Consider the following 14,794-nt stretch of genomic DNA (forward strand, 5'->3'; position numbering starts at 1 on the left):
CAATCAGGTTGCGGATTCACTTCCACCTGGAGTTGGATTGGGTAGCTCCCGCTGATTCTGAATCCTATTGTTCTAGGATTCAGCTCAGTACATAACACACACATTTTAAAATTATTATTTACTGTTCTTTTAGTTCTGTTCTGTGGTATTATAGTTTATGGCAGGGGCAAAACTAGGCCCAGTGGGCGAAGTGGAGATTCTGGCTGAACACTGGAAGATTCTTTTGACAGTGAGAGCTGCTTGGTGATGGGGCAGTGGAGGGTGGTGGACTTTTTGAGCAGAGGTCTGGGATTTTTGGGCTGCAGTTCACACATTGCAGGGGATTGGACTGGATGGCACTTGGGGTCCTTTTCAACCCTGAAATTCTATGATTCTGTGAAAACCTGATAGATTGAAAACTTTGAATTTCAGAAAAAAACATGTTTTGGGGTAGCTTTTTTTTTAAAAAAAGGGTCATGTGCACCAGTGAACATGTTTGTGGGTGGGGAAAATACTAATTGAGGGGAGGTGACACACCACACCACACCACAGAAATATATCCCCTCAAACACCAGCTACTAGGAAACCACCAACATCGGTTTGGGAGGCATAAATGGAAAGCGCTCATGTACACAAAGACACACAAACACACACACATGGAAAGAGCAGCCTAGGGCCCTTGCGTTGACACACCCCTTTTTCTAACCATTAGCTTTGTGCAAGCAAATCAGGATTAATATTGAACCAGGAACCTTAACTGTGTTAAGTATTTTTTTATTATATACCCAGCAGAGGGCTGCCTTAGATCCAAAAGCCTGTTCTGAGCTCACTGCTTCTCAAACATTTTGAAATAGGACTTGTCCACTTAAATTAACCCCACTTTCAAGTCCTCTACAGCAGACCATAAAGAAGGCTGATCGCCGAAGAATTGATGCTTTTGAATTATGGTGCTGGAAGAGACTCTTGAGAGTCCCATGGACTGCAAGAAGATCAAACCTATCCATTCTTAAGGAAATCAGCCCTGAGTGCTCAGTGGAAGGACAGATCCTGAAGCTGAGGCTCCAATACTTTGGCCACCTCGTGAGAAGAGAAGACTCCCTAGAAAAGAGCCTGATGTTGGGAAAGATTGAGGGCACTAGGAGAAGGGGATGACAGAGGACGAGATGGTCGGACAGTGTTCTCGAAGCTACCAACATCAGTTTGACCAAACTGCGGGAGGCAGTGGAAGACAGGAGTGCCTGGCGTGCTCTGGTCCATGGGGTCACGAAGAGTCGGACACGACTAAACGACTAAACAACAACAACCCCACAGCAGAAAACGCAAGAACAGATCAGCCAGCAAGTTTATATTTTATGTTTCATTTTTAATGTTAATATACATATACACACACAATTTAAACAGAGTACCATACAGGGAAGGAAAAGAGAAGAGAAGAGGGAGGGAGCCAGTGTTTGAAAGGGGCATCACAACCACAATGGTTTTCTGTTGACTGGGTGAAAAGTGGGACAGGAGCGGGGGAGCCCCTCAGAGCATGTTGGGAGCCAGACTTTTAGAAACACCACTCCAGCTGTATCTTGGAAACTTATCTCAAGATTAAAATAGAAGTATGCTAAGAAGGTCAGCTCTCAAAACTTTGCAGTAATTCCCAATAATGCAACCTACACATGTCCAGACTTGACCAAGGGGATTAAATGTCCAAGAACTCCACAATATCCTTCACCCAAGACGTACACAAATAACTTTTCCCTTTGAGTTTTACATAGCCCAGCAGTGCAGAATTATTTAGAAAAATTGCGATTAAGGTGTCAATCATAGGTGTCTGTACTTAAAAACCAAGGCTCACCAAAATTAAGGGGATTTGTTCCTGAACAGACCTGTTTAATTTTCAGCATTAAACCAAGTCCAAAATTGCCCCCAAATCACCAGCTTGAAAATACAATTTTCAGACTGACTCTGGAGATTGCGGATCCCACCTCTTCTCCAATAACTCGGTTTACAGTACAGCCTGGACTCTGGGATTCTTAAGCACAGGCCTGGGAATCTCCTTGCTCACTGAGTCTCCCATTTCTGTCTATGGCTTGGCTTTATGCGGCAGAAATATCTGCAACACTATGGTGACCAATAGTTACTACAATCACACAATCTCTCACTTGAATGTGTGAAATTATTTATACCCTTATAGAAAATTTCCTGCTTGAAAATGAGTTGCTGCATCAGCTACTTACCAGGAAATTAAATTCTGCCTGAGATCTGAGATGGCCATTACTGGATCATTCGATTGAACAGAATGGAGGCTTCTGATGCTACATTCTCCTCTGCACCAGAGGAATGGAAAGCAGCCGATTTTCAAAAAGGGATCCAGGCAATCACAGGTCTGTTTTGATGAAAAGCATTGTTCAAGGAAAGCTTTGGTGAAAATTGCTAAGATAAAACGATCAAGCAGTAGCAACATGTTCTTCTGCAAAGTCCTGGCCCGTCTCACTAAACTTTAAGAGTATCAACAAGCATGTGGATAAAATCGAACTGGTGGACACTCTTTACCTGGACTTTTGACAAAGTCCTTCACTAAAGATTCCTGAGTGAATTTAAAAGTCATAGGATAAATATAGAAGTCCTCTTATGGATTGCTAACTAGTTAAATAACAGGAAGCAGGGAGTAGGAATAAATGCACACTTCTTAACACAGAAGAGAGAATTGGGGTTCATCCAAGGACCTGTATTGGGACTATATCTTTTTGACATGTTCATACTTTAAGAGATGAGCAGTGATCCACATGGAGCTACCCCACCCCCACCCCAATTTTATACACAGATATACACAGAGAAGAGGAAGGGGGGAGGTCTGAGCTAGCAGTGAGACTAATCAGGAAAGGTATATTGGGCTTGTGGTGGAGAGTGCAATAGAAGTGTTAACTCAATATGCAGCTGCTATAGGCAAGGCATCAAAAACAATCGATCTCATAATGCCTCCATAACATATTGTATAACTGCACAATAGTTATGCATAATATACATATATGTAATATATAACAGTGGTCTTCAACCCCCGGGCCACGGACCGGTAGCGGTCCGTGGATCAATTGGTACCGGGCCGCCTAAGGATCATTAAATACAATTAAATTAAAATTATTAAATCAAAACAATCTAAATAAAATATAAACAATAAACGCCCCCCCCCCCTCAGCGGGCCACAGTAAAATTATCAAACGTTGACTGGTCCGCGGTGATAAAAAGGTTGGGGAGCACTGATATATAATATATAATATAGGTATATATATACGTATATATAATTCTGGTCACTATGGGTATGTTCACATTACCACTTTCTTCATATCCAGTGCTAGTTTTCACAGGTCATTCACCACAATCTGTATTGATCCTATTGTTTGACAAATAATACAGTTTGATGCATTTTTTTTCTTACCATGTGAACTCAGGCAGTAAAATGTCTTGGGTCAGCACTGAGATTAGCTTTAGATTTGAAAAAGCAATTTAATTATTCTCTGGTACTATTATAGACCAAAGTGCAGGGGTTTTGGGGGGGCAATGGGCTTATGGGACTTTTTTGTGCCAGAACCTTGTGATCCACCAGCTAGAGTAGATTTGGGTCAGACCCAGCCCCTCAAATCCATAGCTGCTCCTTCTCACTCTCAAAACACACCCCATACATCCATAGATCACACACTCTCTTTCACGCATTGCTCATATCTCCCTTCTCCTCACTTTGTTACCTTCTTCTGGTTCACTTTCCTGGGAGTAAGCCTCACTGAATACAGCAAGACTTACTTCTGAGCAAAAAAAAAAAAAAAACGCATATGGTTGTACTTGCCAGTCATGACTGCTTTAGTAGGCTGGAGAATTCTCAGCTTTAAAATTTAAAATGCCAGCAGACTCAAAGAGCAAGATGTCTCCTGCTCTGAACAAGCATGTCAAACTGTAGTCAGCAGATATTGTGTCCCTGGGAGAAGCACCAAATGGCGAAATCAGGGCAACAATCAAAGGACACAACTTTTATGTTTTAATTTACTTTGATCAAGGTGTTTTATTGCATCTCAGAGGGTACACATGCACTGGTTTTTCTCAAATCAAAATACAAAGAAAACCCACTTTGAAATTCTCTCTCTCTAACTCTCTGTCATTACAGTGTATGTTATCCCCACAATAAGTTCAGATACAACCACTTTTTAAAAATGGTACCATATATTGATTAAATAGTTAATTTGAAAGACTTAGGTGAACATCTTTCCAACCTAATATGCTTTTACAAAGAGCTGCCAAGCCACTTGTAACACTGATCAACAGTGACCTTATTAAGGAGTCAAAAATCTTAAGCCAAGCCATCAGCACAAACAGTATGAGAGAACAAACTAAAACGTTTAAAGGAACACATTTTTTTCCTCTGTTTACAGTAAAGGTGCAGTTCTCCAATTTAGTGCAACCTCTAATCACAGACAGTACGGAAGTTACATAGTGGTGTATCGGAATGGAAAAAACACTACTAGTCCAAGGCTTATACAGAGAAGCACCAAACTAACAGATGTACATAAAAGCTAAATAAAAAATAAAATAAAAAGTATTCATGATTTGCCAACAGATACACTGAGTGACCTAATTAATCTGACAATCCTTAAAATGTCTTCCCAGCTAGGATTTTTTCCCCCCTCTTAGCAACATGGCAAGGAACTTGCCCTTTACTTATATTCAGTGCATTTAAAACAAGAGCTGATAAATAAGCTGGTTTTAAAATGGAAAACAAAAGTCTCTTAAATATTTTAAAATATATTTGATAAGGTATGTTCAATATTTTTTTTGAAAAAAATCTTTGCAAAGGAACTTGAAAGAAGATGTATTAAATGGGAGCTCTCCTTTATATTAATTTTTAAAATTATCTTTAACATGTACAGTGCCACAAAAATAAAACATATTCCACGACAAATTCAGAATCCTGCATTTGGTGGGGACGGGGACGTTTTCCACACAAAAAGAGTTTGTAGGATTGAGAGTGTTGTTTTCTTACTACATTGGTATCATTACACTATTATTTTGTATAACAGATATACAAGAGAAACTGGACTTCGAAGGGGGGGGGAATTAGAAGGTTTGCCAAAGTTATTTACACGGAGACCTCCAGAAACACAGACACATCGCTCCAAATGGCTCACCACACAACAGCGGCATAATCTGCCCCTATTGGATAGGTTCAGAAAAGCACTAAGAAGGCATCAGAAACATACATCCATTGTTTAAAGTTGTAAAACACATAAATAATAACCCAAGTACACAAACTGAGAAAGAGAGAGAGAGAGAAGAGGGATAACAACTAAGATAGTACACATTCCTAATGTTCACTTTCACAGCTGTGCTACACGTTTTGGAAGTAGGAGAGAAATCTGTAAGCACTGGGTTTGGTAGTGGTGGCTCACTTGGACAACTCCGAGCAACAAAATTCTTGTTTGCAGATTCCAAGCTTGCATCTTCAGTTATCCTGACAGAAAACTACAGCTGTGGAAGTTGGGGGTGGGGGTGGGGGAGAGCAAAGAGAAAAAACTAAGCAACAAGCATTTTAATTAGTTTCATGATCTGGCATTACCAAGATACAAACATAATTTTTATTTGTATGCCGCCTTTCCATAGTTCAAACCGTGCTCAAGGCGGCTTGCAACATGAAAAAAATACATTTACAACATAACAAAAGTAGTCATAAGCAATAAATAAAACATCAAAAAAAATACACAGCCAAACTAAATAATTTCCACATAAATCATTGTAAGATCTAAAATAAACAATGACTTGGGACGGAAGGCGAGAGGCATTGGGGGGGGGGAACAAGGAACCACTGATATTTGGAATCCCCAAAGTCGGCCACTGCTAAAACCTTTCAAACTTAAGAAAAATTAGTTATTTGACTTGAGTCACCTGAGCAAATGCCAGAAAAGAAAGTTCAAGTAAGTAAACAGGTCCGGCAATGCTATACCTTAAACAGTTCATAAGAAATCCTTGATGTTAAGATCCGCTAATGGGTCCTTTGATGGTGGTTTTTTGGGACTCTGAGTGACAGGTGTAGGACTTGGAGAGAGCTTAACGGGTTTCCCATCAGTCAAGAAGAGCATGAAACAAACACACACAAAAAAGAGAGAAGAGAAGAGTATAAGGACAATGGTAAGATAAATATTAGGATTCACGTATGAGCAAAATTAAGATGCAATAGATCATCTGAAGATGAAAACCATTCCAATGTTACACCCAGTCCCACAGATGTAACTTATTTTAGACACATTTTTAGTCACATTTTAAGTTAAGCATATCTAGAGATGGAACAAACTGTAACAGGTACACTTCTGAGGAGATAGTGGCTTATATCCAACAGAAGAAGTTTTCAGTAGTTTACATTTAATCCGGCCGTTTGAACAGAGATCCCTCTTTAGTTCTCCCTTGTAACAGAAGTATAATCTAGGAGGATGGCAGGGCCTTTTCCATTATGGCACCTGCTTCATGGAGCTCCCTGACCCGGAACGCTGTTTTGTTTAGAAAGGAACTTTATCTTCTCCAGTTTTATTATGTTGAGTACAAACTAATGCATTTTACTATTTATTTATTTATTTATTGCTTGGTGATTTATTTACCTACCGTAGCTCGTATTGAGGACAGCAACCACAACCATGAAAGAAAATGGGTGCGATAAACCCATTTTCCTCTGCTAAAGGAAAGGGGCATGCAAGCATTTTATATTACTACAGATAATAATAATAATTTATTATTTATACCCCGCCCATCTGGCCAGGTTCCCCCAGCCAGAAATGCAACTGCTTTGCATGGAAGCCAAAATATACTGGAATATAGTCGTACCGTGATTGTCTAACGCCTTGGGAGTTGAACGTTCCGGCTCCCGAACAATCTAAACAGGAAAGTGAGTGCTCCAGTTTTGAACTTTTTTGGGAAGCTTAATGTCCGACGGGGCTTCCGCAGCTTCTGATTGGCTGCAGGAGCTTCCTACAGCCAAACAGAAACCGTGCTTTGGTTTCCAAATGTTTTGGAAGTTGAACGGACTTCCGGAAAGGATTCCGTTCGACTTCCAAGGGACAACTCTAAATGTTTAAAACCCACAAATGAGTTTAAAAGGTAAATTGCTGAAAATACAAGAGAGGGTCACAGGACAAAATAGGAGACATAAAAGCTAAGTTGCTCCCCCAAAAAAAGACCTTCTAAAGAGAAATTGCTAGCCCTTACTTGTGCACCAGCCGCTGCAGCTGCTCCAAATGGCGGCCTCATCATAGACTGTCCGTACATAACTGGCTGCTGTGGCATCATTGGGACACCTGATCCAGGAGGTTGCTGGGAAGTATTAAGAGAACAAATGATGCATGCAGTACAAACAAGGCAAGCTTGAGTCTTAGCTGGCTGGGGCTCTGACAACATCTTGGCAAGACAGATACTGTAGTGCTAGCCTCCATCCTTTCAGGTATGCACAGTCCAGTGAGTGTGCCAGAGTTCCACTATACAAAAATCAAATCCCTACGACAACAATGCACACTTCAGGTAGGTTGTACCGGTATACCCTAATATGGGCTGACTTCTGTTTTTCCTCCTGCTGAATGCTTTTAAAGGGCAAAATATACAAGTCTTGGGCATAACCAACTTAAAGAGGAAGCAAAGGTTAAGTGGCAGGTGGTGGCAAGCCTTCCTGTCATCGTTTTTTTTTTTAAAAAAGAAAATGACTGATCAAGTACAATCTCTATTATTAAATGTCACTCACCATCCCAAATCCTGATGTAGGCTGTGCAGGGGGGGCACCTGATGTAGGAGGGGCAGCACCTGCTGGAGCTCCAGATCCTGTCTAGAAACCAGAATAACAAACACCAGACACTGATTACAGATTATATACAGATATGAACACACGCACACACTCACTTCCAACATTAAGTCACTGTTCAACACTCGTTACAGAAGCCCATTCTGCCATTTCCACATCCTGCCAAAGTTAAACCAACAGAGAACAGATTAATTGTATTAAAAGCAATTATCCTCCTCTTCCTTGTTAACTCACCTTTCACGTAAGTCTCAAGGGTTTACAGTTATACAGTGGTACCTCCGGTTGCGGACAGGATTCGTTCCGGAGGTCCGGTCAGATCCTGAGGTTTCCGCAACCTGAGGACTACTTCTGTGCATGTGCAGACCACGGCAAAATCTGGTAAAATACTTCGGGTTTGCCACACGCGCATCCCGAAGTTTACGTAACCAGAGGGTTACGTAAACAGAGGTTCAACTGTACAATTAAAAAAAAACACCCTTACATACAGTCATCAATTTAGTTTCTCGAATGTTACAAAGTTCTGGGTTTATTCTGAGCTACCTTTGAAAATATTCAATATCTCTACATTATTCATTTGTCTCTCAAGCAGACAGCCTCATAACCAGATCCGAACACAGTGACTTCAGCCCTGGTTCCTGCCTTGTGTGCAATCCCTTTCCACTAAACTGCCACAATCTAGAACTCTGAAACGTGCTGGGTCTTGAACTGGCCATAATGTCGCCATGTGATGGCAAGAGGTGCAAAATGTGGCACTAGGATACTTTAGCTAGGCATTTTGATCACACCATGCTTATCTTGTTTTTACTGCACTGGCTGCCAGTTCATTTCCTGGCTCAATTCAAGGTGCTTTATAGCCTTAAATGACGGGGGCAGGGGACCACAACAAATGGCTTCTTCCATATGTTCTTCTCCAGATCATCACTGGACACTCTGTTTCAGATTATGCAGCCCTGTGATGCTGGGCAGGCAGTGGGCAGCAACTAGAGGCAAAGGTTTCTATGGAGTGGTGCCTACCCCATGCAATAAATTGAGATTTGCCAGGCCCTGTCTCTTTACTGTTTTAGAATATTGGCTGAATATTTTCTTGTTTATTTTGACAGCTTTTATATTTCAGACTGCTGTCCCAAGGTGGTGGATTGTTTCACAACAACCAACAACAGTATTACAACAGTGATTTTAACAAATATTCTAGCTTCCCTTGGTTTGTTAGCACTCTGGATTATTTTCTGAAGTAAGGTGAACGAAAGAGTTTATACTAACGGTACAGGAGGCATAAATTGAAAACATGCTTTCATTCAAACACCAAGGAAGTGTTATGCTCCTGGAACAAATGATAAGATAACTACATAATTTAAACAATAGTAGGATGGGATATACATTTCCTAAACTTTCTAACATTAGTGTAAACCGACTTCAGACAATCCAGCCCATAATAATGGTTTTCTAGGGTGACAAAGCTCTTGCTTGTGGCAGAGTCTATTGAAACAGTTGATCAATTCATATGCATTTCACTAAAAATAATGAGTATCAACAACACTACATACCATTGGGCCACTTGGAGGAACGCCAGTTGACCATGTCGCAGGTGCTACTTTGGGTTGCCAATTGGCTCCTCCTGTCAACTTCCTCTCTCCTGCATTCCACTGAAGATCTCCCCTAAAACAGACAATGATTTTGAATGCTAATCAACCAACCAGCTAAGGGACAGAATTGGAAACAGTGCAATATTTTGGGCTGGAACAAAAGCAATGTTTAGATTCGCACTATGACTGGCTTTTAGATTACAAAGTGAAATACAGGTATACCTCATTTGATTGTGCTTCACTTTGCACTTTATTGCACTTTATTCCTTAAAAGGAGACGGATGCAGCTGTAGGCAGCCTTCCAGTGGAAGGAAGCCTCCTGCCACCGCTGCTGCTCTTCTGGCCATGGGAGTGCAGCTGGCATAGCGATGGACAGTGGCAGAGCTTCATGCTCCAGCACCTGGGGGGGGGAGGAGAGCAGGCGGCGGGGGGGGGGGCTGGCGCAGGTCCTGGGGGCATGGCGCCCAGCACGGGTGGGGGGAGCCGTGATGGCACCCCACCGGGATCGCGCTGCTGGGGGCGGTGCTCCCCCCTGCACTCCTCTTCCTCCGCCACTGGAGCTGGAGTCAGGTTTTCCCCCTCCCACCCCTGCACCCTTGGGGACTTGGCTTAATAGACTACAGTGTAGTGCAAACATAACTTTTGCATGCCACTGGGAAACAATTTTTTTGTGTGTGACTCAGTGTATTACAATATTAGCTTGATTGTGGTGGTCTGGAACCAAACCCACAACATCTCTGAGGTATGCCTGTACAATGTTCCTTAATCTTCAGTATGCAAAGGAAAATACAGCAATTCATAAAGCTTTCACTTATGAAACTGTGGAGAGAAGTACTAGCACTCCATTCTGTCCTAAGAGACCAGGTTTTTACTGACAAGACCATTCTATTTTTGTCACCTTTCCAAAGAATGGATTTGAAAGAATACATAACCACTTAAAGACTGTTTATAGGGAAGCAGAAGCAGAAGTTTAATTAAAAATACTACTAATAAATAGAAGCACCGCAAATGCAAAGTCAGTCAGTAAAAAGTACAGTATATTCATGTCTGAAATTTTGATTTTACTAGCTACTTACTTCTTTGTTGTTGTACCAGAAATTCCAAGATCTGCAAAGATGGAAAGGTAATTTGAAAACTTCAGTTTTGCCCAACTTGCATATAAATATATCAACATCTATTTCAACAGTTCTTACAATGACCAAAATATGCCTGATCATTTTATACATAGGAACATGGTATAAGACAGCTTTATGAGTTGGAGAATTGGTTCAACAAGCTTAGCTGCCATCTAGCAGCAGTTCTGAGGAACCAGTGACCCACTAGAGTCTAGATCAAGGTTTGGACCACAATTTCCATCATCCTTGACCACCGGTCCTCCTAGTTTGTAGTACAAATACAGGTGGAGACCCACGTTTGAGAAACCCTCCTCTAGATAGTGTTGGACTCCCAATATTTCCAGTTATCATGACTAATGGTCAGGAATGATTGGAAAGGGGATCCAACAACATTTGGAAGGCCACAGGTTCTCCATTCTTGACTTAATGAAACCACTGACTAATGAATGCAATGTTGAGCTCATTGGATCAGTAAGGGCCAACAGACTTAAGCAGCATTTATTCAGCTATAAAAAAGTGACAAATAAAAATGACACACAATATATACTACTGTATTCAAGCTCAGATGCAACACTGAGATGCAATTTCATAATCCTATCTGTTCTGGGCATCTTCATGCAAACACATGGCCTTTATTACTGTCATCTGAGTGTTAATCTCTGAAGCATAAGGCAAAGCCAGAAATCAATGCTTATTTTAGGTAGCATTTACTGGCCATCCATATAACCACAAATTTAATTTTCTACTTCTCACTTTAAACGCTACTTTTAGGAATGCGAGTAATTTTATTTGAACTATTATTCTTCAATTTACTATCTAATTTTCAAAAAAAGTCTTCAAGTGATTTGCTTAACTTGTTGTACAATTGAGCCAACTCAGCAATATAAAAAAGTGTTGTATATGCTTCAGTGTCACAAGTTCAGGATGGGAACAGGAATTTCCTGTCACACAGAAAATGAAAACCTAATCACTTTGTCTTCCTTATAGGGGAAGAAACACATTCTTCTGCAATAGCTATTGAAGAGATACAGAACAGAGGCACACTGACTGTAAATCATGTTCAACTGATTAGTACGATACACTATGGGTCACCGAAAAAACCAAAGCGAAACCCACTTCCAAGCACTGCAGTTTCCCAAACTTACTCCCTACTAAGTTCGCAAGAGAGGAATCAAGATCACTTCCAATGCCTTTGGTTCCAGCTGAAGTAGAAGAGGCGGCTATTCCTGAAGCAGAGAGCGGTTGACCAGATGGCATCATAGTTGGCATAAGGAGGTCACCTAAGCCATCAAACACTGTAGATTAAAAAAGAGCAGTAGGTTTAGGGCGCCAATCTTTTGTAAAGCACGGCCTGGGTTAACATGGGTCAAGGCAACTGACATCTAAAATGGTCAAACCATGAACTTCGTAACACATACAATCACTACAGATCGTAGTACCACCATCACATAGATTTAATGTTAATGTAATGCCAATGGAAGGCATGCATGCAAGCTATCTGGCTAACACACTGAAGCTTACACTAATCCTGTATATAATGTATTCTAATGAATACTCTGAAGAGATCCAAATAATGACTAGTATTTTACCTTGGAAACCTCTTAAGATGTAGCATACCCTGCATTTCAACACTGTTTAGCTTCCAATACCATTACCATGAATTCAGATGGAAAGAGAAATGAAGTTATGGGTTGTTGTTTTTTTAAAAAAAAATCAAGATGAGACCACATATTATTATACTACAAGAATCTTCTATGGGGTCTTTGTTACATTCTGAAATGTCAAACAGGGGGTCTGTCTGGACACTGTTCCCCCCCAGGATAGTCCTTGGGAGAGGTTACGAGTATGTCTCAGGCTTGCACACTCCAGCCCTTCATTTTCCCCTGTGGTGGGAAGAACAATTGAACTAGACAGTATGCCGCTATTTGTATATGAATTCAAGGTATCACAGTCCACTTGCCAATTAGCTTTCTAAGACCAGGAAAGAAAGCATGGAGTTAGGTAACTACTGAAATGAATTGTGATTGCTGCAGAATTGCAGATGTGGAAGGAATTGCCACCAGAGAGTCTTTTCATAAACTACATTCAATAACTATGATATCCCCAAGTTTAATTCCTTATAGCCAATTTTTTTAAATCTCTCTCCCTTCAAAAACATCTGAACTACCCCACATTTATCTTTTAGAAATTAGGGACACCATATGGCAATGGTTTTATTGCTTCTGGCAGGCAAACATGGGAAGTTTCAGAGTATCTCCTTGAATTTTCTCTATAACAAGTATTTTTGTCCTCCAATTTCTATCTCAGCATACTTTATGGCAAACATCTGGCCAATTCTCCTTGGGATTGTCTAGGTAGTTCTTGTAACAGTACACATTAAATGTGTCAGGAAGAATGGATAGTTGTGGGTGCAAAGAAAATTGGAAAACATAAAACCTGCTCAACATTAAGCAAGGGTAAGAAAGCCAGAGAAGATAACTTGTAGTAAGAATTCCTGGGACAGAAGTATTAATAAGGCTATTGTGACGTCCATTGGAAAACTAACTGCATAGTAAGTTTTCCACACCACAAAAGTATTTCATTTCTGACACCTACAAGCTAGGATAGTGGGTTATATTTTTTCCCTTTAAAAGTTTTGCTTTAGAAGGTATCAGAAAGAATATAATATTGTCATGGATTGGCGTAACTTTTCCAGCTCAAATATTACATTTGGAAAAATATACCACAACCCAGAGGATCTCATCCCATTATACCTAATTAGGTAGCAATTTCTAAGCCAGACCGACATTACATGGTGAGTACACCTATTCACATCAGATGTGCATGCCAATGTTAGTAAGCTGAGTTGCACTATGCTCCGACAAGCGATCAAATAAAGCAAAGCAATATTAACATATTTTGTTTTTATTTATTCTGTTGCAGAACTCACCCAAATTGCAAATTTGTAGCAAGGCCCCAGCATGAAAGTATAGAATGAAAGAGATACAAACAGAAAACGACAGAGCAGTGATGAAAGGTTAAGCTTTATGTCAAGGGAAGAACACCCTGGAAGTCCATTATATCTAATATTTTGGTGCCATGCACGCTTGGAAAAGGCTCAGCAAAAATAGCAAGACCACACATCCATATACTGAATAAACAGTACAAAGTATCTGATTTCAGGAGTTTCCTTTAAACAAACATGCATATAGAGCACATGCAAAGAGAGGACTTTGGTTTGATCTGTGTTTAAACCCTATGAAAGACAACTGGACAAAGAAACACAAGGCACGAAAATTTTAAAGCCTCCAAGGAGCTCCCTCTGAATGCCCTTTTGCACATCAGGTAGAGTTGTAACAGCATCTTATCTCATAAATGAAACCAGCATTTTGTTCTGGAAATTCACAAAAACAAAACAACACTCCAACTCACCTGAGGGATCAAAGGAACTGCTGCCAGGAGAAGGTGAGGGTGATGCTCCAAAAGCAGCTTCGAAATTGGGCTGTAGTATATTAGCCTGAGCTGGAGTAACAGGGGAAGGTGAAGGAGAAGGAGCAATAAAAGAACCCCCAAAACCTTTGGAAAAATGAAAGAGGGAGACATGAGAAAGTAATTAGATAACTACTAAAAGCTAGCCAGCACACACAGATTTGAATACTCTTATGGGGCAAAGCAAATTTTTGGATACATGGTACTATTTCTTGCTTTACATAGTGGAACAACTGGGGACTGTTGTACATCCATCCGCTCAGAACACTTTCTGGTAGTACTTATTACTTAAAAACCAAAAACAAAAAACACCTCTTGTCCTGATCAAACTATTAGTGATCAAAGGGGCTTGCTGTATCATTTCCTTCCCTTCAGTACTTAATGCAGCTATGCTCTGTTTTATTTTTTCTTCGTGGAGTTGTATGCTGCTTTGCTGTAAACTGGGTTTACCTTTTTTAAGTACATATTGAAAACCTGAGTTGGCAGTGACTGGAACAATTTGAAGTGGGACAGAGGAAATCCGTAGGCTGGAAGAGAAGGTAGCATACAATCCTGTGACCCACACTGTTAACTATGGTTACAGGTTATGTCTGCATCAGCCTGAACAGTACTCTATAAAGATATGTACAGTTATTCTTCCCATTCTACAGAAGGGAAGGTATCATTGCTGCATGATCAATTTAGAACTGAGATAAGGCTTGATGTAAGAGCTTGCATACTTGCTGCCAACAACTCAAAAGTTACTTTTGACCATTTGCTATGATTCTTCATTAGAGGGGGAAAAGAAACTCTAATAATTATATAATCACTTGTGAAATATATACACCAGCTTTATACAC

General features: G+C 40.5%; 1 protein-coding gene across 1 annotated transcript in view; it reads right to left on the reverse strand.

The window, feature by feature from the left end:
- Positions 1 to 1,321: 1,321 nt before the first annotated feature.
- SNAP91 (synaptosome associated protein 91) overlaps positions 1,322 to 14,794 on the reverse strand; it is a 64,988-nt gene continuing 51,515 nt past the window's right edge. The window contains exons 23-30 of the mRNA XM_035109494.2: positions 13,899 to 14,042; positions 11,633 to 11,782; positions 10,449 to 10,479; positions 9,334 to 9,445; positions 7,733 to 7,813; positions 7,207 to 7,311; positions 5,954 to 6,056; positions 1,322 to 5,481 (exon numbers count right to left, since the gene is read on the reverse strand). Of these exons, the coding sequence (XP_034965385.1) occupies positions 5,964 to 6,056; positions 7,207 to 7,311; positions 7,733 to 7,813; positions 9,334 to 9,445; positions 10,449 to 10,479; positions 11,633 to 11,782; positions 13,899 to 14,042 (716 nt within the window). The 3' untranslated portion in view covers positions 1,322 to 5,481; positions 5,954 to 5,963. The remainder of the gene's footprint in view (positions 5,482 to 5,953; positions 6,057 to 7,206; positions 7,312 to 7,732; positions 7,814 to 9,333; positions 9,446 to 10,448; positions 10,480 to 11,632; positions 11,783 to 13,898; positions 14,043 to 14,794) is intronic.

Source organism: Zootoca vivipara, chromosome 3, assembly GCF_963506605.1.
Source record: "Zootoca vivipara chromosome 3, rZooViv1.1, whole genome shotgun sequence".
Classification (NCBI taxonomy): Eukaryota; Metazoa; Chordata; class Lepidosauria; order Squamata; family Lacertidae; genus Zootoca; species Zootoca vivipara.